This window comes from Coregonus lavaretus (assembly GCF_964263955.1).
Source record: "Coregonus lavaretus genome assembly, contig: HAP1_SCAFFOLD_5501, whole genome shotgun sequence".
Lineage (NCBI taxonomy): Eukaryota > Metazoa > Chordata > Actinopteri > Salmoniformes > Salmonidae > Coregonus > Coregonus lavaretus.
Window position 1 is genome coordinate 7,888 of NW_028163138.1, and position 22,113 is coordinate 30,000.

At 47.8% G+C, this 22,113-nt stretch overlaps 1 protein-coding gene across 1 annotated transcript in view; it reads left to right on the forward strand.

The window, feature by feature from the left end:
• Positions 1-1,822: 1,822 nt before the first annotated feature.
• LOC311118448 (collagen alpha-1(XVI) chain-like) overlaps positions 1,823-22,113 on the forward strand; it is a gene marked incomplete at its 3' end in the record, with an annotated part of 28,043 nt that continues 7,752 nt past the window's right edge. The window contains exons 1-2 of the mRNA XM_084193249.1: positions 1,823-2,011; positions 8,061-8,177. Coding sequence (XP_084049375.1) covers positions 8,102-8,177 — 76 coding nt within the window. The remainder of the gene's footprint in view (positions 2,012-8,060; positions 8,178-22,113) is intronic.

The following is a 22,113-nucleotide window of genomic DNA, read 5'->3' on the forward strand; positions in this document are numbered from 1 at the left end:
CAATAACATAACATCCTACAGTGGAAATATCTACATGTTTTGCAGATAACATTACAAACACTGTTCATAAATTGAGCTTAAAAACAGTTGTTTCTACAAGATTATTTTGAGTGAAGATAGTGTAGCTTTACCTATAGCAATGATATCGCCTCAGGGTGCGGTTTATATTGTCACCGACAGTCGACCCCGGCGGGCAGAACGTGAGCAACACACTTGGGAGAGACGGAGAGTGAAGGAAGGGATGAAAAGAAGTAGGTAGGGGAGGGAGGAGAGACGGGGAGGGAGGAGGGAGGAGAGATGGGGAGGGAGGAGGGAGGAGAGACAGGGAGGGAGGGAGAGACGGGGAGGGAGGAAAGACGGGGAGGGAAGGGAGGAGAGACAGGGAGGGAGGAGGGAGGAGAGATGGGGAGGGAGGAGGGAGGAGAGACAGGGAGGGAGGAGAGACGGGGAGGGAGGAAAGACGGGGATGGTAGGGAGGAGAGACGGGGAGGGAGGAGAGACGGGGAGGGGAGGGGAGGGGAGGGGAGGGGAGGTAGAGATGGGGAGGGAGGAGAGACGGGGAGGGAGGAGAGACAGGGATGGTAGGGAGAGACGGGGAGGGGAGGAAGGAGAGACGGGGATGGTAGGGAGGAGAGACGGGGAGGGAGGGAGAGACGGGGAGGAAGGAGAGACGGGGAGGGAGGGAGAGACGGGGAGGGGAGGGGGGAGAGAGACAGGGAGGGAGGAGAGACGGGGAGGGAAGGGGAAGGGAGGGAGAGACGAGGAGGGAGGAGGGAGGAGGGAGGAGAGATGGGGAGGGAGGGGAGGGAGAGACGGGGAGGGGAGGGGGAGAGAGACGGGGAGGGAGGAGAGACAGGGAGGGGAGGGAGGGAGAGACAGAGAGGGAGGGAGAGATGGGGAGGGGAGGGGAGGGAGAGACGAGGAGGGAGGAGAGACGGGGAGGGGAGGGAGAGACGGGGAGGGGAGGGAGGGAGAGACAGGGAGGGAGGGAGAGACGGGGAGGGGAGGGGAGGGGAGGGAGAGACGAGGAGGGAGGAGAGACAGGGAGGGGAGGGAGGGAGAGACAGGGAGGGAGGGAGAGATGGTGAGGGGAGGGGAGGGGAGACGGGGAGGGAGCAGAGACGGGGAGGGGAGGGGAGGGAGAGACGGGGAGGGGAGGAGAGACGGGGAGGGAGGAGAGACGGGGAGGGGAGGGAGGGAGAGACGGGGAGGGGAGGAGAGACGGGGAGGGGAGGGAGGAGAGACGGGGAGGGGAGGGGGGAGAGACAGGGAGGGAGGGAGAGACGGGGAGGGGAGGGGAGGGGAGGGGAGGGGAGGGAGAGACGAGGAGGGAGGAGAGACGGGGAGGGGAGGGAGGGAGAGACAGGGAGGGAGGGAGAGACGGGGAGGGGAGGGGAGGGGAGGGAGAGACGAGGAGGGAGGAGAGACGGGGAGGGGAGGGGAGGGAGAGACAGGGAGGGGAGGAGAGATGGGGAGGGAGGGAGAGACGGGGAGGGAGGAGAGCCGGGGAGGGGAGGAGAGACGGGGAGGGGAGGCGAGGGAGAGACTGGGAGGGAAGGGAGAGACGGGGAGGGGAGGCGAGGGAGAGACTGGGAGGGAGGAGAGACGGGGAGGGAGGAGAGACGTGGAGGGGAGGGAGAGACGGGGAGGGGAGGGAGAGAGGGGGACGCCTGCGGCTCATTTTCCAACGCTGGACCAGGTGATGTCACTACACGTTAGAACTGGAGGATGTCCCAGAGAAAGAGAGGGAAGACGAGAGAGAGAGAGAATCAACTTTTTCGAACAACAGCCAGCAGAAAGAGGGGAGGGGAAGAAGTTGGACACGAGCACTCTGGCAGTAACTTTTTCTTTCCCCTGGTAAGAAGGTTCCAGCAGAAAAAGTCTGAGGGGGAAAAACGGTGTGGATTACAAACGGGACAGCAGCAAGAGGATTTTACCCACCTCAGCACGAATATACTGTACATTTTGGATTAATGTGGTCGTAACTGCGGGGATCTATCAATAGCTGTAGGTATGGATAACACTTTTTATCGATTCCATTCGCTCTAAAGCAAGTCATTTTGGTCAGTAGCGCACTTCTCACCCAGGCTACAGTATTCAATGATAGGCCTACAATGCAAGTGATGCATTTCACTTGAGATATTTTGCCAACTGTTTAGGTTGTTTAAAACGTTTAATTAGGCCATGGGGCTGTAGGTAATAGAATAACAACATCTACTGGAAAACACAGTAGTCTGAGGTGTTTATAAACCAATCAATTGATTAGGCCTGCTTAATGTGCGCATTGTAGCCTGCCTAATGTGCGCATCTACAGCCCTATAGCCTACAACTTCAATGGCTGATTTTGTAACGAAGAACTTGCTGACAGCAATTACACGCAATTTAACATGTTATGACTGAAGTGGTAAACCAAGCGGGAATCTTTGGAAGTTTTCCAAAAGAAGTGGAGCCTGATGATGATCGTGCTATAATAGACGATGCCCGTTGGCACAGATCTAGGATCAGCTCTATGTTCAATATACCCGAGCATTACAAAAAGAGTGAGGGAAAAACAAAACAGACTTCAGATCAGTTTCTAGCTGCAACTTCATCCGCGGATAGATTTGGTGGAGAAGTGAGTGTGTAACTTTAGTTTCATACTGCCTTTGCCCAATGGAGACGAAATATCTGCATTCATAGAAGTGGGGTTTTCGAACGCCAGACTTTGATGTAGGCCTAATGTGATAGGCCTACTACGTTCACCAATCGCCTATGGGAAGCCAATTCTCCGCAGCTCAACCAACCAACCAAACGATGAGTAACTCTCCACAGCGATGGAATGGAATAGATTTCGGTCATGGATTTCTATAATGCCCACTATGAGTTCTTTCCACTGCCTTGGAGCGCCGATTATCCATCGCTTCTAGATGTTTGCCAGAATTAACTTACTTTGGAAGCTTTCCGGGTGTCAACATTGAGAGATAAGGGTGGAAATAATATTAGGTCGATATAGTTTTCTCATGACCTTTTAATAGAATCTCCATACTCCTCTCCAGCTTCAGTGGGCTGCGCTTCTTTTCTAAGGGGGATGATTTAGTTTACCCTTCCCTTGAGGTTGAGCGGTGTGATGGAAAATATTTGTAAATGTGATGTCAGCCAACCTAAACTACTACTTTTTACGCATGAGTTGGAAATAAGAAACAGACCATGATATTTGGAGGGACTGTGTAGCCTAAGGACATACGTTTAGTTAATATGTCTGTCTTCATTCCATGTCCCGTGTTGCAACAGGTCTGAAACACATGCATGCTTAGCCTAGGTGTGCTTGTGTGTGTGTTAGGGAAGCAGCTGTGTGTGTGTGTGTGTGTGTGTGTGTGTGTGTGTGTTCTTATTGGTCAGGGCTCTGACCCTACAGAATGGTTTTGACGTTGTTTTCATAGCACAGCACCAAATGCTCTCCTCAGCGTCTGAGATGGAGAAGTCCTGTGATTGGGCTGTCACTAACGGGGGAATTCCGACCCGAGTTAAGCGCGGGTAAATGGAAGGTAATTCCCTTTTTAATGCACTTTTCTCTCTACGCGTATTCTGACCTTCAATTTAAGCATGAGATTCGCATGCTATTCACCCTCTCTTCGTTTGGGGTGGAGATCGAATAAATGAAGGTGTGGAGGAGGTTAGTCTACAGATACTCCGTATTCGGACCCTGCCTTAATTCCCTGATAATTCAACCACCTATACGCGTGTGGAAACCGTGAATAAGGTCTAGCGAACCTACCGGTTCCAAGTGGAAAAAGCATCTACTTGATTTTTTCAGATAGAAATAACACCATTCTCCATGCACTGTAATTTATACTTGATAAGAACTATTGATAAGAGCTAGGTAAATAAGCAATTCGTTTGGATAAGGGAATTGTCAATATAAATGACACTTGTGTTAGATCTATTTTACCTTATAATCGCTGGAGACAAATGTGAAACCAGACATATGGCAGCAAACTGAAGCATATCAACATATCAACTTTCTCGCAGTAAAGTTTATGAAATGCTGTGCCATTATGCAGAATTTTAATTGTACGGCCTTTTAACGTGCAGGGATGTTAGGCTAATTAAATCATTATGGAGCAGAGCGCAGACCAAGCAGTAACAGTTCAAACCCGACGCACGGCGCAATACTTGGCTGTGTCATTTACATTTTAGTCATTTAGCAGACGCTCTTATCCAGAGCGACTTACAGTTAGTGAGTGCATACATTTTTCATACTGGCCCCCCTTGGGAATCGAACCCAAAACCCTGGCGTTGCAAGCGCCATGCTCTACCAACTGAGCTACAGGAGGCATCACACAGTTCCATGGTTAATGCAGGCAATAGATGAAGGTATAGCCTACTACTGTACACTATTCTCCCTATTAGAATTATATGTAAACTAATCTTCCAACATTACCATGGGTTGAAGAACTGAATGTGCCAATTTTCAGAATTAATCAAACCACTGTTTTGTTTCTTTTGTGTGTTAAGGCTCTCAAAACCAGTATTTTATGATTCGTAAATACTTTCCTAAACCTAAATAATCGACAACATTAGAGTATTTTTAAATCTACCAATTGGTGCTGAAACGGAAACGATACATGCATATATTTAGATGGCTTTCTTTCATTGATCACTAATATTCTGAACCCTCTTGATATTCTAGCGAGTCTGCCGTCAAAATTCTAACTAAAAGGTACACCGTCATTAAAGGGATGGCTTAAAGTAAATGTACTGAAAACCCTATTGAATGAAAACTCCACGAGAAAATCTGTTGGCCAGCAAGTGGGAGGGTTTTCAGCTGGTTAAATGAAATGTATTCAGAGTGCTAGGTAGCCACACTTGCTGAGTGCGTTACGCGACTGAATAAGGTTAGGTCTGAATACCAAATACTGAGAAGTGCGTAGGAAAGGCATGCATAGGAAAGGCATAAAGTCTGAATCAGCCCCTAAGTGAGGTGGACATGACCGAAAACCTTTTTCCAAGAGTAGCTGCAATTACAGTTCAAGTTGGAAGTTTACAAACACTTAGATTGGAGTCATTAAAACTTGTTTTTCAACCATTCCACAAATTACTTTTTAACAAACTATAGTTTTCGCAAGTCAGTTAGGACATCTACTTTGTGCATGACACAAGTGATTTTTCCAACATATGTTTACAGACAGATTATTTCACTTATAGTTCACTGTATCACAATTCCAGTGGGTCAGAAGTTTACATACAGTAAGTTGACTGTGCCTTTAAACAGCTTGGAAAATTCCAGAAAATGATGTCATGGCTTTAGAAGCTTCTGATAGTCTAATTTACATAACTTGAGTCAATTGGAGGTGTACCTGTGGATGTATTTCAAGGCCTACCTTCAAACTCAGTGCCTCTTTACTTGACATCATGGGAAAATCAAAATAAATCAGCCAAGACCTCAGAAAAATAATTGTAGACCTCCACAGGCCTGGTTCATCCTTGGGAGCAATTTCCAAACTCCTGAAGGTACCACGTTCATCTGTACAAACAATAGTACGCAAGTATAAACACCTTGGGACCACGCAGCCGTCATACCACTCAGGAAGGAGACGCGTTCTGTCCCCTAGAGATGAACGTACTTTGGTGCGAAAAGTGCAAATCAATCCCTGAACAACAGCTAACGACCTTGTGAAGTTGCTGGAGGAAACAGGTACAAAAGTATCTATATCCACAGTAAAACGAGTCCTATATTGACATAACCTGAAAGGCCGCTCAGCAAGGAAGAAGCCACTGCTCCAAAACCGCCATAAAAAAGCCAGACTACGGTTTGCAACTGCACATGGGGTCAAATATCGTACTTTTTGGAGAAATGTCCTCTGGTCTGATGAAACAAAAATAGAACTTTTTGGCCATAATGACAATTGTTATGTTTGGAGGAAAAAGGGGGCTGCTTGCAAGCCGAAGAACACCATCCCAACCGTGAAGCACGGGGGTGTCAGCATCATGCTGTGGGGGTGCTTGGCTGCAGGAGGGACTGGTGCACTTCACAAAATAGATGGCATCATGAATAAAATTATGTGGATATATTGAAGCAACATGTCAAGACATCAGTCAGGAAGTTTGGTCGCAAATTGATCTTCCAAATGGACAGTGACCCCAACCATACTTCCAAAGTATGTATTATCTCCTTCACTTCAGAATTCTGCTTCAAATGATGTTTCTGTGTCTGATCCTTTGATTAGACTTCCATCTGTGGTGGTGTTTAATCTATCTCTGTTTTGTGTGACCTTCCAGACTTCCATCTCTGTTCAGTTTTCCGTTTGGAGTAAACTTTGCAGCAGACGAAAAGTTTTGCTACAGAATTACCCTGTTCTCCTATGTTTCCTCCACAGACAGAGAGCCAGTCCCTCCTGAAACTCAGGCTGGCACAGAGCAGCAATGCTACGCTAGGCTAATACTGCCTTGATCTGCTAAAGCCAGCTGTTAGAACATACTCACCGCCTGGGGATGAGAGGAAGAATGAGAGAGAGAATAAGTATTGACTGACTGCCTCTGTGTGTCGAGGCCAAAGACATGGACACTGTCTGTAGATAGAGTGAAGTACAGACGATGACTTGGACATGAGCTTGTTAATGACATGTGAATGGTATGTTAATTACATGTTAATTACATGTTCATGATGTGTTAATGACATGTTAATGGATGTGGGCAATAGCCAATTCACTTTACTATGGCCTGCTGTGCTATGACTGTAGACAGTCTGTTTTAGGACTCTAACATACTTTAACCTCTTGTTGCCTGTTAGCATGGTCCCTTCTGATCTTCACTCCATTTGTAAGGAAAACTCAAGATTTAGGGGCCATTGAGGGCCCCATACATACTTGGCTGATAGGCAACTTGAGATGTGCGCATACTTTGGCATCAATGCTTTATGTATGCCAAGAGTTAGAGTTATGCAGGCGGTTGGACGGATCTCAACCTAGGCCCTAAATCATCAGGACACTATGTTCTTTCATTGACTTGCAGCTAGTTATTTTCTGGAGGACTCAGACTATTATCTCAGATGACCCCACATAGGGTTCTGGTCAAGAGTAGTGCATTGTGTGGGGAACACTAGGGTGTCTTTTGAGATGTAGGTAGCCTAAATCAAGACAGGATGGAATTAAAAACAGAGTCATACTCTGCCCCAGGGGTTTGTGGGTAATTCCTCATCTTTAGACAGGTGTGTACAGACACACAGGTGAGACAGATTTCAGACTCCCAGTCTGTCTGTCTGGCTTCAGAGGTTCACTGTACCTGTGAACATAGGGGTGGTATGTGGTTATAGTCTGAGGCGTGTGTGTGTGTGTTGTGTTTGTGTGCTTGTACTCGTGTGTATATGATTGTGTGTGACACAGAGAACATGTCCATCAGTAATACATACTGAGGCTGCCTGTTGCTGTGTCAGAGAACAATCTACTGCACCTTCATACTCATTACGACTGATTGTCTCCAGCTGTGTCTAAAGGTCAATGTAGTTGTTGTGTTAGAAAAAAAGCACAGGTTTGACTGATTCATTGAGGTTGCAAATAACCGGTATAGCTGAGTATAGAGTAATGTCTCGCCTTGTGTGTGTGTGACAGTGATGTCCAAATGACCACTATAATGATGATCATCAGACCACAGGGAGTTACATTTCTCCCATATGAATACTGGCCATCAGTTAGCTAATTCATATCCATGTAATGTACCTCATCACCTTTTCAACCTCATCATTAACACATCAGCTCTGATTTAGCTATTATTATAATCAGGACAGTTAGGGATGAATATGGTAGCTAATTCTGACGGTAGCTGGATGTGGGATTCGAACCTGCAACTCCCAGTGAGTCTGTTGGTTCAACACCAATACAACTAGCTGAGTCTTCGTTGAGTTGACGTGGTTGTGTACCGCCTGTTTCTAACAACATGTTCTCAAATCAATTACAGTGTTGTTTGATAATGTTGACTCTCTCTCTCTTCACCTCCCTTCCCTCTATATCTCTCTCCATCTCCTTCTTCTCTCTCCTTCTTTCCCACCCCATATCCCTTCCTCCCCCTCTCTCTCTCTCTCCCAGGTAGCAGTCGAGGTGTGAGTGTATATCCAGAGGAGTGCGCCATGCGGAATCTCATCTCCTTCCTGGTTCTGCTCTCCCTCAGCCTCTGGTCATGTGACCTGGCGACATCATTCAAAGGTAAGTCTATTTTCTTCCTGCAGTAGCATCTGGTAAACCAATAAATACAATGTGTCACAAGCCGTTGCATTTGTCAGGAGTAGAATGTATTATCTCCTTCACATGTCTGCTAACTTCACTTCAGAATTCTGCTACCTTCACTTCAGAATTCTGCTTCAAATGATGTTTCTGGGTCTGATCCTTTGATTAGACTTCCATCTGTGGTGGTGTTTATCTATCTGTGTTTTATGTGACCTTCCAGACTTCCATCTCTGTTCAGTCTGACTGTTAAAGTCTCTGAATTCTCTCAGACTGGATTGTGTCTGGATTTGAAAAGGATCAAGCTTGTGGCTGTTTTTGCATGTGTGTGTGTGTGTGTGTGTGTGTGTGTGTATGTGTGTGTGTGTGTGTGTGTGTGTGTCTGTGTCTGTGTCTGTGTCTGTGTCTGTGTGTCTGTGTGTGACCACGCCTGAGTGTGTGTGGTCGAGTTGGTAGCTGTCTGGTCTAGCTGTGGTCTCAAGGTTTATGTGTTTGTAGTGTGGTTATATTCATGTTCTATATCCCATTCATTACTCTGTTATGAGTTTATAGGCTGTCGGGTTCCATCCCTGTGTATGTGTGTGTGTGTGTGTGTGTGTGTGTGTGTGTGTGTGTGTTATCGATCAGACTGCCGGGACCACCCATAAATGTAATATATTACATATTATTCCCGCTTCAACATCTCTTCCATCTTTAATATTCCTCCTGGGGCAATACCTCCGGAGCTTCCGCAACTCAGGGGGGAGAAGCTCCCTGGAGAGCCCAGCCAGAGTGCTTCATCTGGGGTTGAGCCAGTTCGCTGCTCCCCTGAGACCCAGATGGTGGGTGGAAGAAAGCACTTTGACATAAAGTGAAGCTAAAGCATTTTGTCAGTGTGGCGCGTGTGTTGTTTCAATACCTAACCAGCTCGCTGCTCTCCCCCCGTGCCGTCTCAAACTCCAGAACTGGCTAGTGATGTGCTGACATCAACGGAAGGTTAAGAGAACTGAATGAAGAAGGGATCACACACTCAGAAGCTCCAGCCTTCAGAACTTTATTAGTGGACAATGTTTCCACCAAGGAAATGTTGATCCAAAATGTGGGAGGGGTGTATCCTCTACTATGGACTTTTCCAGCCTAGCACGCACTGCAATGTGTGTGTGTGTGTGAGTGTGTCATGACTGAGTGGGACTGAGGATGTTAAAAGTGGGCCTTTAAAATTGTGTTACCTCATCTGTATGGCTTTCAAATGTTTCCACTCCTCTCCTTCTCCCTTCTCCCACTTTTTATCTCTGGAAAACTATCAGAAATGTTCTCTCCTTCTCCCCCTTCTCACTCTGTCTCCCTCTGTCTATCAGTGTCTCTTTCTCTTTCTCCCTAGCCCTTGTACTACATCTAATTGTTCCCCTATCACATCATTATCTACATTACCCAGCATGCCCCTCTGCTCCCACAATGCAGTTTAAGTGGTTCCAGCAGTGCTTCTGGCAGAACCAACTTTCTCCTTGATCCCACTGATCCCCTTGTCGAAAAATGAGGGTTGGGTGTGTGTGTGTGCACGTCTGTGCATGAGTTTGTGTGTGTGTGTGTGTATGTGTGTGTATGTGTGTGTGTGTGCACGTCTGTGCATGAGTTTGTGTGTTTGGTTGTGTGTGTGTGCATGCGCCCTTGAATGTGCATGTAGGTGCATGTGCAAATGTGTGTGTTTATGCGTATCTATGTGTGCAGAACTAACCCTCCCACTGATCTGCAGCCCAGTCCAATTACAGTGGAATGCCACCTTATAAAGCAGAGATTTCCCATGCTCCTCTCCTTCTTCCTCCTTCTCTCCTTCTCTCCGCTGCTCCGAGCACCCTTCCAACCCTGCCCCTAATAAACCATGCATCCAAGCTCTAGGGAACAGGGAACATAAACAGTAACTGAAACAGCCTGCTTCATTGGAGCGCAGCCACAACAGAGACAGCTGCAGCGCAGACTGAGACAGACAGACAGACAGACAGACAGACAGACAGACAGACAGACAGACAGACAGACAGACAGACAGACAGACAGACAGACAGACAGACAGACAGACAGACAGACAGACAGACAGACAGACAGACAGACAGACAGACAGACAGACAGACAGGGACCTTGATGTTTGGAACAGTAGGAGGATCTAGAGGTCTTACATGGTCCTCTCTTTGGTTGCAAAATTCTTTCCCAAGAATGCCTAGGTTTTCAAGAAACCCTGGTTGGAGGATTCCGGATGTCCTTTTATTCCCTTCTGATTTTAAACTGGGAATGTTGGAAAACCTGGGAGTTTTGGAATAGGATTGGAGTCTCAGCTGGTTTCAGGTAATCCAGCAACTGTTGCTCTTACAAACTGCAGACAGTTATCAGTGGCTGGACTCATATTCGGATCTGGTTTGAGTGCCTTGGCATTATCGACACAACTGGATAGGTGAACTAAAAGATTTGAGGTATATTGCTAGATTTTAGAAGTGCTTTAGCAGAAAGTGTGTGTTTTGGGGGTGAAAGAGGTTTTGATCTCTTCATTCTACTGAGTCTACTGAGTGTCAGCCAAATAGTCTTCTTCTTCATTGGTATTGAGCGCCTCGGATGGCGCTCAATGGCAGCGGACAAAAATGGCAGCATGTCCTCCAGCGATAACTCTTTCTCTACCTCTCTCCTCCTTCTTTTCTTAACATCTCCCTCTTTTCGTACTTTCTCCTCCCTCTCCCCCTCTTCTTCCTTCTTCTGTCTCTTTTCTTCCCTGTCTCTAATCTGTCCTTCTCCTCCTACCTCATCCTCCTCTTTCCCAACTTTTGTTCTCCCTATTGTCTCCATCCCCCTCTCATCTCTCTCTCTCTCATCCCTCTCTCCTCTCATCCCTCTCTCCTCTCATCCCTCTCTCCTCTCATCTCTCTCTCTCTCATCCCTCTCTCCTCTCATCCCTCTCTCCTCTCATCCCTCTCTCCTCTTATCCTCCTGTCTCCTCCTCTCTCCCCTCCCTCGTTACCTCCCTTTTCCTCCAATTTATCATCCTATCGCTCCTTCTCCCTCTCTCTCTCTTTCTCTTCCCTCTCCTCCCTTCTCCTCCCTCCTTTCTCATCAGTCTGCCATTAGCCCACCCCTCCCCCTGCCCTCCTACCTGGTTTCTGTCAGGTCTTCATCTTAATTCTGCCTCTGTCCCTGAATGGAAGTCTAATAGGGGTAGGAGCGGGGAGAAGAGGGGTAGGTGGGGGTAGGAGAGGGGTAGGTGGGGGTAGGAGGGGGGTGCAGAGTGAGGGGGTATGTTCAGGGAGGAGCGAAGCGTCTCGTGACTTCAAACAGCCCAACTTGAGTTGCTATAAGACATTACGTTATAATGTTTCTGGGAACTTTTTGAAAGGCATTTTTGGTTCTTTGTGAGAGAGCTTGCTTAGTATGCAGGAGAGATAAGGGGGTAAGAAGGGGTAGGTAAGAGGGTAAGAAGTGGTAAGTAAGGGGGGTAGGAAGGGGCAGTTAAGGGGGTAGGAAGGGGTAAGTAAGGAGGTAGGAAGGGATAGTTAAGGGCGTAGGAAGGGGCAGGTAAGGGGGTAGGAAGGGGTAAGTAAGGAGGTAGGAAGGGATAGTTAAGGGCGTAGGAAGGGGCAGGTAAGGGGGTAGGAAGGGGTAAGTAAGGAGGTAGGAAGGGATAGTTAAGGGCGTAGGAAGGGGCAGGTAAGGGGGTAGGAAGGGGCAGGTAAGGGGGTAGGAAGGGGCAGGTAAGGAGGTAGGAAGGGGCAGATAAGGGGGTATGAAGGGGTAGGAAGGGGCAGGTAAGGGGGTAGGAAGGGGCAGGTAAGGGGGTAGTTAAGGGGGTAGGAAGGGGTAGCTGGATACTTTAGATTTCCTAAGAGCCATATCTGTATCTCCCAAGTTCTAAACCGATATCTGGATACTTTAGATTTCCTAATAGACATATCTGTATCTCCCAAGTTTAGTGATAGTAGTCTGTTTCTATTCTAAAGTAATAGTTTCATTGTTTCTATTCTCCCACATTCCATCCCTCCACAAGTTATCTACCAACCTCTACCAAGTTTTTTTCTTACCACAACCCCATATTCACAGTGAGCATTGCCAATTTTAATGTGCAATTATCCTTAGTTTTGCATAAGTTCACTATACAAATATATTGACATGGTATGTACAGTACCAGTCAAAAGTTTGGACACACCCACTCATTCCAGGGTTTTTCTCTATTTTTACTATTTTCTACATTGTAGAATAATAGTGAAGACATCAAAACTATGAAATGACACATATGGAATCATGTAGTAACCAAAAAAGTGTTAAACAAATTAAAATATATTTGAGATTTGAGATTCTTCAAAGTAGCCACCCTTTGCCTTGATGACAGCTTTGCAAACTCTTGGCATTCTCTCAACCAGCTTCATGAGGTATGCTTTTCTAACAGTCTTGAAGGAGTTCCCACATATGCTGAGCACCTGTTGGCTGCTTTTCCTTCACTCTGCGGTCCAACTCATCCCAAACCATCTCAATTGGGTTGAGGTCGGGTGATTGTGGATGCCAGGTCATCTGATGCAGCACTTCATCACTCTCCTTGGTCAAATAGACCTTACACAGCCTGGAGGTGTGTTTTGGGTCATTGTCCTGTTGAAAAACAAATGATAGTCCCACTAAGCGCAAACCAGATGGGATGGCGTATCGCTGCAGAATGCTGTGGTAGCCATGCTGGTTAAGTGTGCATTGAAGTCTAAATAAATCACTGACAGTGTCACCAGCAAAGCACCTTCACACCTCCTCCTCCATGCTTCACGGTGGGAACCACACATGCAGAGATCATCCGTTCACCTACTCTGCGTCTCACAAAGACACAGCGGTTGGAACTGAAAATCTCAAATTTGGACTCATCAGACCAAAGGACAGATTTCCACATGTCTAATGTCCATTGCTCGTGTTTCTTGGCCCAAGCAAGTCTCTTCTTATTATTGGAGTCTGTTAGTAGTGGTTTCTTGGCAGCAATTCGACCATGAAGGCGTTATTCACGCAGTCTCCTCTGAACAGTTGATGTTGAGATGTATCGGTTACTTGAACTCTGTGAAGCATTTATTTGGGCTGCAATCTGAGGTGCAGTTAACTCTAACGAACTTCTCCTCTGCAGCAAAAGTAACTCTGGGTCTTCCTTTCCTGTGGCGGTCCTCATGAGAGCCAGTTTCATCACAGCGCTTGATGGTTTTTGCTACTGCACTTGAAGAAACGTTCAAAGTTCTTGAAATGTTCTGGATTGACTGACCATACTGTCTTAAAGTAGTGATGCGCTGTCGTTTCTCTTTGCTTATTTGAGCTATTCTTGCCATAATATGGACTTGGTCTTTTACCAAATAGGGCTATCTTCTGTATACTACCCCTACCTTGTCACAACACAACTGATTGGCTCAAACACATTAAGAAGGAAAGAAATTCCACAAATTAACTTTTAACAAGGCACACCTGTTAATTCAAATGCATTCCAGGTGACTACCTCATGAAGCTGGTTGAGAGAATGCCAAGAGTGTGAAAAGCTGTCATCAAGGCAAAGGGTGGCTACTTTGAATAATCTCAAATATAAAATATATTTTGATTTGTTTAACACTTTTTTGGTTACTACATGATTCCATATGTGTTATTTCATAGTTTTGATGTCTTCACTATTATTCTACAATGTAGAAAATAATTAAAATAAAGAAAAACCCTTGAATGAGTAGGTGTTCTAAGACTTTGACTTGTACTGTCCGTATTTCAGTGGTGGTCACCAGCCCTGGTCCTGGAGAGCTAGAAAAACAGCCCATCCCTTCAATAATCTCATCATAAAGACCTTGATTAGTATAATTAGGTATGTTAGAGTTGGTCACCATTTATGAATGTTCCTCTCAGAATCATTCTAGGGTTGCAGCTCAAATGGCACCCTATTCCCTATATAGTGTACAACTTTTGTCCTGGGCTCATGAACAAGTAGTTAGGCATCGTGATTCTCCTTAAGATCTGCTGAGGGGGTGAGAACAGATCCATCTATTGTGTGTGTGTGTGTGTGTGTGTGTGTGTGTATGTGTGTGTGTGTGTGTGTGTATGTGTGTGTGTGTGTGTGTGTGTGTGTGTGTGTGTGTGTGTGTGTGTGTGTGTGTCTCTCTCTATCTCTCTCTCTCTGTCTGTCTCTCTGCTCTCTCAATTCAATTTAATTCAAAGGGATTTATTGGCATGGGAAACATTTGTTTACATTGCCAAATCAAGTGAAATACAGTTGAAGTCGGAAGTTTACAATCACCTTAGCAAAATACATTTAAACTAAGTTTTTCACAATTCCTGACATTTAATCCTAGTAAAGATTCACTGTCTTAGGTAAGTTAGGATCACCACTTTGTTTTAAGAATTTGAAATGTCAGAATAATAGTAGAGAGAATGATTTATTTCAGCTTTTATTTATTTCATCACATTCCCAGTGGGTCAGAAGATTACATACACTCAATTCGAATTTGGTAGCATTGCCTTTAAATAATTTAACTTGGGTCAAACATTTCGGGTAGCCTTCCACAAGCTTCCCACAAAAAGTTGGGTGAATTTTGGCCCATTCCTCCTGACAGAGCTGGTGTAACTGAGTCAGGTTTGTAGGCCTCCTTGCTCGCACACGCTTTTTCAGTTCTGCCCACACATTTTCTATAGGATTGAGGTCAGGGCTTTGTGATGGCCACTCCAATACCTTGACTTTGTTGTCCTTAAGCCATTTTGCCACAACTTTGGAAGTATGCTTTGGGTCATAGTGTCACGGTTTCGGCCAAGGCTGCTCCTCCTCCTGGTTCGGGCAGGCTTCGGCGGTCGTCGTCCCCGGAGTACTAGCTGCCACCGATCTATGTTTCATGTTCGTTTGGTTTTGTCTTTATGTTGTACACCTGTGTCTTGTTAGTCCTCGTTAGTGTCCTATTTAGTTCTCGTTGGTTGTGTTTGTCTTTGTGTGTGATTGCTCTTCTGTTTTCGTGTTGGAGCTACGTACTTCCCTCCAGTGTTTTGGAGAGGTTTTTCGCACATGTTAGTGCGCCGTTTGTTTGACGCCTATGTGCGCCGTGATTTCGCCTTCGGGCTTATTGTGCTTATTTTCTACGTGAATATTGCACTAAAGTCTTTTGGACTGAGCTTCTGCGTCCTGCGCTTGATTCATGCACCACACCCACCTTCAGCACCCCTTGACAGAATCACACACCAGAATGGAATCAGCAGGATCTGCAGTTACGCCTGAGTCGCTCGAGGAGCATGTCCGCGGCCAAGATGACCAGATACGACAACTGGGGACCGCTCTACAGGACGTCATCAACACCTTGCACCGATGGGAGGCCAGCGGGGTACCCACGCCTCCACCTACCCTGCCAACCCCATCGGCCGGTCCACCAGTCCCAGGTCCGGAACCCAGGGGGATTCGGCTCTCGCTCCCGAGGGCGTATGACGGAACAGCTGCCGGGTGTCAGGGGTTCCTCCTGCAGGTGGAGCTCTACCTGGCCACTGTACACCCGGTGCCCTCGGGACACGAGAGCGTTTCCGCCCTCATCTCCTGTCTCACGGGCAAGGCGTTGGAGTGGGCTAATGCCGAGTGGAGGAAGATGGACGCCAACACCATCTCCTACGCCGAGTTCTCCCGCCGCTTCAAGGCCGTGTTCGACCATCCACCTGAGGGCAAAGCGGCGGGGGAGCGTCTAGTCCACTTGAGACAGGGGAGGAGGAGCGCACAGGCGTTTGCTCTAGAGTACCGGACTCTAGCGGCGGACGCAGGGTGGAATGAACGGGCCCTCATCGACCATTTTCGATGTAGCCTACGGGAGGACGTTCAACGTGAGTTGGCCTGCAGGGATACCCATCTTACCTTCGACCAGTTGGTCGATATGTCCATCCGTCTGGACACCCTGCTGGCCACCCGTGGACGTCCCGAGGGGGGTCCGTCCATTCCGCCCTCCGGCACCTCCGAGCCGAGCCCTATGGAGCTCAGGGGTGCCGGCGCTAGAGAACGGAGGAGGAGGAGCCCGAGGGGGCCTGTCTCCTGCACCAAGTGCGGTCGTGGAGGGCACACTGCGGCCAGGTGCTGGGGAGGGTTCTCCGGGGGAGAAGACAACAGGCCACGCACTGGGGGGGCCTCCCAGGTGAGTAGACGTCCCACTTACCAAGAGCTTTCTGTTGCGCACTTTTGCATACCTGTTTGTTTTCCACAGGTTGCACCTCATTCCCAGCAAAAGGCGCTAGTAGATTCAGGCGCAGCTGGGAATTTTGTTGATCGGAAGTTTTGTTTAGATTTAGGGATCCCTCTCCTACCTGTTGACAAACCTTTTCCCGTTCATGCCTTAGATAGCCGCCCGTTGGGGTCGGGGTTGATTAGGGAGATCACAGCGCCACTTAGGATGTGTGCGCAGGGGGGTCATGAAGAGACTATACAGCTGTATCTGATCGACTCTCCTGCGTACCCAGTGGTGCTGGGAATTCCCTGGTTAAGCACCCATAACCCTGCTATTTCGTGGCAACAGAGGGCTCTCGATGGGTGGTCTGCTCAGTGCGAGGGGCGATGTCTGGGTGTTTCCGTGGGGGCGACTTCGGTGGAAAGTCCAAACCAAGTGCCCGCACTGCACATTCCGCCTGAATATGGGGATTTAGCTCTCGTGTTTAGCAAAACTAGTTGCCTCCTCATAGACAGGGGGATTGTGCGATTGATCTCCAGGCAGGAGCAGCGCTCCCACGGAGCCATGTGTATCCTTTGTCTCAAGAGGAGAGAAAAGCTATGGAGACTTACATAGCCGAATCTTTGAGACAGGGATACATTCGGCCCTCCACTTCTCCCGCCTCCTCGAGCTTCTTTTTTGTGAAAAAGAAGGATGGAGGGTTGCGCCCGTGCATTGATTACCGTGGTCTCAATCAGATTACTGTGAAATACAGTTATCCACTCCCTCTGATTGCGACCATGACGGAGTCATTGCATGGAGCGCGGTTTTTCACAAAACTGGATCTCAGGAGCGCGTATAACTTGGTGCGCATTAGGGAGGCCGACGAATGGAAGACAGCGTTTAGTACCACGTCAGGTCATTTCGAGTATCTTGTCATGCCATATGGGTTGATGAATGCTCCATCAGTCTTCCAATCCTTCGTAGATGACATTTTCCGGGATATGCAGGGACAAGGGGTGGTCGTGTACATTGATGATATTCTGGTGTACTCGTCTACCCGAGCCGAGCATGTAACCCTGGTGCGTCGTGTATTGAGGAGGCTGTTGGAGCACGACCTATATGTCAAGGCAGAGAAATGTCTGTTTTTCCAGGAGTCGGTCTCCTTTTTGGGTTATCGGTTGTCCGCGTCAGGGGTGAGAATGGAGGTGGATCGTGTGTCCGCTGTGCGTAATTGGCAAACCCCAACCACTGTAAAAGAGGTGCAGCAGTTCTTGGGCTTTGCGAATTACTACCGGAGGTTTATCCGGGGTTTTGGACAGGTGGCAGCTCCCATCACGTCCCTTCTGAAAGGGGGCCCGGTGCGCCTGCAGTGGTCAGCTGATGCGGACAGGGCCTTTGGGAGACTGAAGGACCTGTGTACGTCGGCTCCGGTGCTGGCGCATCCGGATCCCGCATTACCCTTTCAGGTTGAGGTGGACGCGTCTGAGGCAGGTATAGGGGCCGTTCTCTCTCAACGGTCCGGCTCGCCACCTAAACTCCGCCCCTGTACTTTTTACTCAAAAAAGCTCAGCCCGGCGGAGCGTAACTATGACGTTGGGGACAGGGAGCTGTTAGCTGTAGTTCAAGCCCTTAAGGTGTGGAGGCATTGGCTTGAGGGGGCTCAACACCCTTTCCTCATTTTGACTGACCATCGGAACCTGGAGTACATCCGGGCAGCGAGGAGACTGAACCCTCGCCAGGCTCGATGGAGTATGTTTCTCACCAGGTTCGTATTTAAAATCACGTACATCCCTGGGTCCCAGAATGGTAAGGCAGATGCACTGTCCCGGCGGTATGACACGGAGGAGAGGTCCGTTGAGCCTACTCCCATACTACCGGAGTCTTGCCTTGTGGCACCGGTGGTGTGGGAGGTCGATGCCGAAATCGAGCGAGCGTTGCGTGCCGACCCCAGCCCTCCACAGTGTCCTGAGGGTCGGAAGTACGTTCCGCTCGAGATTCGGGATCGACTCATTTACTGGGCTCACACGTCACCCTCCTCTAAACATCCGGGTATTGGCCGGACAGTGCATTGCCTTAGCACTAAATACTGGTGGCCTACTTTGGCTAGGGATGTGAGGGTTTATGTCTCCTCCTGCTCGGTGTGCGCCCAGTGTAAGGCGCCCGACATCTGCCCAGGGGTAAGTTACAACCCCTGCCCGTTCCACAACGACCATGGTCCCACCTCTCGGTGGATTTTGTAACAGACCTTCCCCTCTCTCAGGGGAATACCACCATCCTGGTCGTTGTGGACCGGTTCTCTAAGGCCTGTCGTCTTCTCCCTATGTCGGGTCTTCCTACTGCCCTACAGACCGCTGAGGCCCTATTTACCCACGTCTTCCGGCATTACGGGGTACCCGAGGATATAGTGTCTGATCGAGGCCCCCAGTTTACCTCCCGTGTTTGGAGAGCGTTCATGGAGCGTTTGGGGGTCTCGGTTAGCCTTACCTCAGGGTACCACCCGGAGAGTAACGGGCAGGTAGAACGTGTCAACCAGGATGTGGGTAGGTTTCTGAGGTCGTATTGCCAGGACCGGCCTGAGGAGTGGGCACGGTACATTCCCTGGGCCGAGATGGCCCAGAACTCTCTCCGCCACTCCTCTACCAACCTAACCCCCTTCCAATGTGTGTTAGGTTACCAGCCGGTTCTGGCACCGTGGCAGCAGAGCCAGATCGAGGCCCCTGCGGTGGATGATTGGATGAGGCGCTCGGAAGAGACGTGGAACGCTGCCCACGTCCACCTGCAGCGGGCCGTCCTTCGTCACAAGGCGAGCGCCGATCTCCACCGCAGTGAGGGGCCGGTGTACGCACCCGGAGATCGAGTCTGGCTCTCTACCAGAAACCTACCCCTCCGCCTGCCCTGCCGGAAGCTGGGTCGGCGGTTTGTGGGGCCCTTTAAAGTCCTGAGAAGATTGAACAAGGTGTGTTATAGGTTACATCTACCTGTTGAGTATAAGAATATTAACCCCTCGTTCCATGTGTCTCTTCTCAGGCCGGTGGTAGCTGGTCCACTCCAGGACAATGAGATAGGAGAGACTCCTCCGCCCCCACTGGACATCGAGGGGGCTCCGGCGTACACCGTTCGGTCCATCTTGGACTCCAGACGCCGGATGGGGGGTCTCCAGTATCTCGTGGAGTGGGAGGGCTACGGCCCGGAGGAGCGGTGCTGGGTGCCGCGGAGGGACATCCTAGACCCATCTCTCCTGTCGGAGTTCCACCGGGACCATCCCGCGCGCCCTGCTCCGTGTCCTCCTGGTCGTCCCCGAGGCCGGGGTCGGCGCACGGCTGGAGCCGCGCGTCAAGGGGGGGGTACTGTCACGGATTCGGCCGAGGCTGCTCCTCCTCCTGGTTCGGGCAAGCTTCGGTGGTCGTCGTCCCCGGAGTACTAGCTGCCACCGATCTATGTTTCATGTTCGTTTGGTTTTGTCTTTATGTTGTACACCTGTGTCTTGTTAGTCCTCGTTAGTGTCCTATTTAGTTCTCGTTGGTTGTGTTTGTCTTTGTGTGTGATTGCTCTTCTGTTTTCGTGTTGGAGCTACGTACTTCCCTCCAGTGTTTTGGAGAGGTTTTTCGCAAATGTTAGTGCGCCGCTTGTTTGACGCCTATGTGCACTGTGATTTCGCCTTCGGGCTTATTGTGCTTATTTTCTACGTGAATATTGCACTAAAGTCTTTTGGACTGAGCTTCTGCGTCCTGCGCTTGATTCATGCACCACACCCACCTTCAGCACCCCTTGACACATTGTCCATTTGGAAGACCCATTTGCGACCAAACTTTAACTTCCTGAGTGATGTCTTGAGATGTTGCTTCAATATATCCACATAATTGTCCTTCTTCATGATGCCATCTATTTTGTGAAGTGCACCAGTCCCTCCTGCAGCAAAGCACCACCACAGCATGATGCTGCCACCCCCGTGCTTCACGGTTGGGATGGTGCTCTTCGGCTTGTAAGCAGCCCCCTTTTTCCTCCAAATATAACGATTGTCATTATGGCCAAAAAGTTATATTTTTGTTTCATCAGACCAGAGGACATATCTCAAAAAAGTATGATCTTTGTCCCCATGTGCAGTTGCAAACCGTAGTCTGGCTTTTTTATGGCGCTTTTGGAACAGTGGCTTCTTCCTTGCTGAGCAGCCTTTCAGGTTATGTCAATATAGGACTCGTTTTACTGTGGATATAGATACTTTTGTACCTGTTTCCTAGTAGCATCTTCACAAGGTCCTTTGCTGTTGTTCTGGGATTGATTTGCACTTTTCACACCAAAGTACATTAATCTCTGGGAGACAGAACGCGTCTCCTTCCTGAGTGGTATGACAGCTGCGTGGTCCCATGGTGTTTATACTTGCGTACTATTGTTTGTACAGATGAACGTGGTACCTTCAGGCGTTTGGAAATTGCTCACAAGGATGAACCAGACTTGTGGAGGACTACTATTTTTTTCGGAGGTCTTAGCTGATTTCTTTTGATTTTCCCATGATGTCAAGCAAAGAGGCACTGAGTTTGAAGATAGGCCTTGAAATACATCCACAGGTACACCTCCAATTGACTCAAATGATGTCAATTAGCCTATCAGAAGCTTCTAAAGCCATGACATCATTTTCTGGAATTTTCCAAGCTGTTTAAAGGCACAGTCAACTTAGTGTATGTAAACTTCTGACCCACTGAAATTGTGAAACAGTGAATTATAAGTGAAATAATCTGTCTGTAAACAATTGTTGGAAAAATTACTTGTGACATGCACAAAGTAGATGGCCTAACCGACTTGCCAAAACGATAGTTTGTTAACAAGACATTTGTGGAGTGGTTGAAAACAAGTTTTAATGACTCCAATATAAGTGTATATAAACTTCCAACTTCAACTGTAGATAATAAATAAAAGTGAAATAAACAATATAAAATGAACAGTAAACATTACACTCACAAAAGTTCCAAAAGAATAGAGACATTTCAAATGTCATATTATGGCTATGTGCAGTGTTGTAACAAGGTGGAAATAGTTAAAGTACAAAAGGGAATATCTCCCTCACTAACTTTAAGCATCAGTTGTCAGAGCACCTTACCGATCACTGCACCTGTACACAGCCCATCTGAAATTAGCCCACCCAACTACCTCTTCCCCATATTGTTATTTATTTTGCTCATTTGCACCCCAGTATCACTATTGGCACATCATCTCTTGCACATCTATCATTCCAGTGTTAATACTAAATTGTCATTATTTTGCACTATGTCCTATTTATTGCCTTATCTCCATAACTTGCTACATTTGCACACACTGTATATATATTTTCTGTTGTATTTTTGACTTTATGTTTTGTTTACCCCATATGTAACTCTGTGTTGTTGTTTTATCGCACTGCTTTGCTTTATCTTGGCCAGGTCGCAGTTGTAAATGAGAACTTGTTCTCAACTGGCTTACCTGGTTAAATAAAGGTGAAATAAAAATAAAATAAAAATGATAATGCAGAGGATTTTCCCAAGGTTACTGTTGATGCACGCATATCCCACAGAAGTTATTGGGGTCATATTTGTCTCCACTTTGGTGGATTGGGGTGATCAGTCCTTGGTTCCAAATATTGGGGAAGATGCCAGAGCTGAGGATGATGTTAAAGAGTTTAATTTGTGGTCTATATATTTTATCATTTCATTTAGGATACCATCAACACCACAGGCCTTTTTGGGTTGAAGGGTTTATATTTTGTCCTGTAGATTATTCAATGTAATTTGAGAATCCAGTGGGTTCTGGTAGTCTTTTAATAGATGATT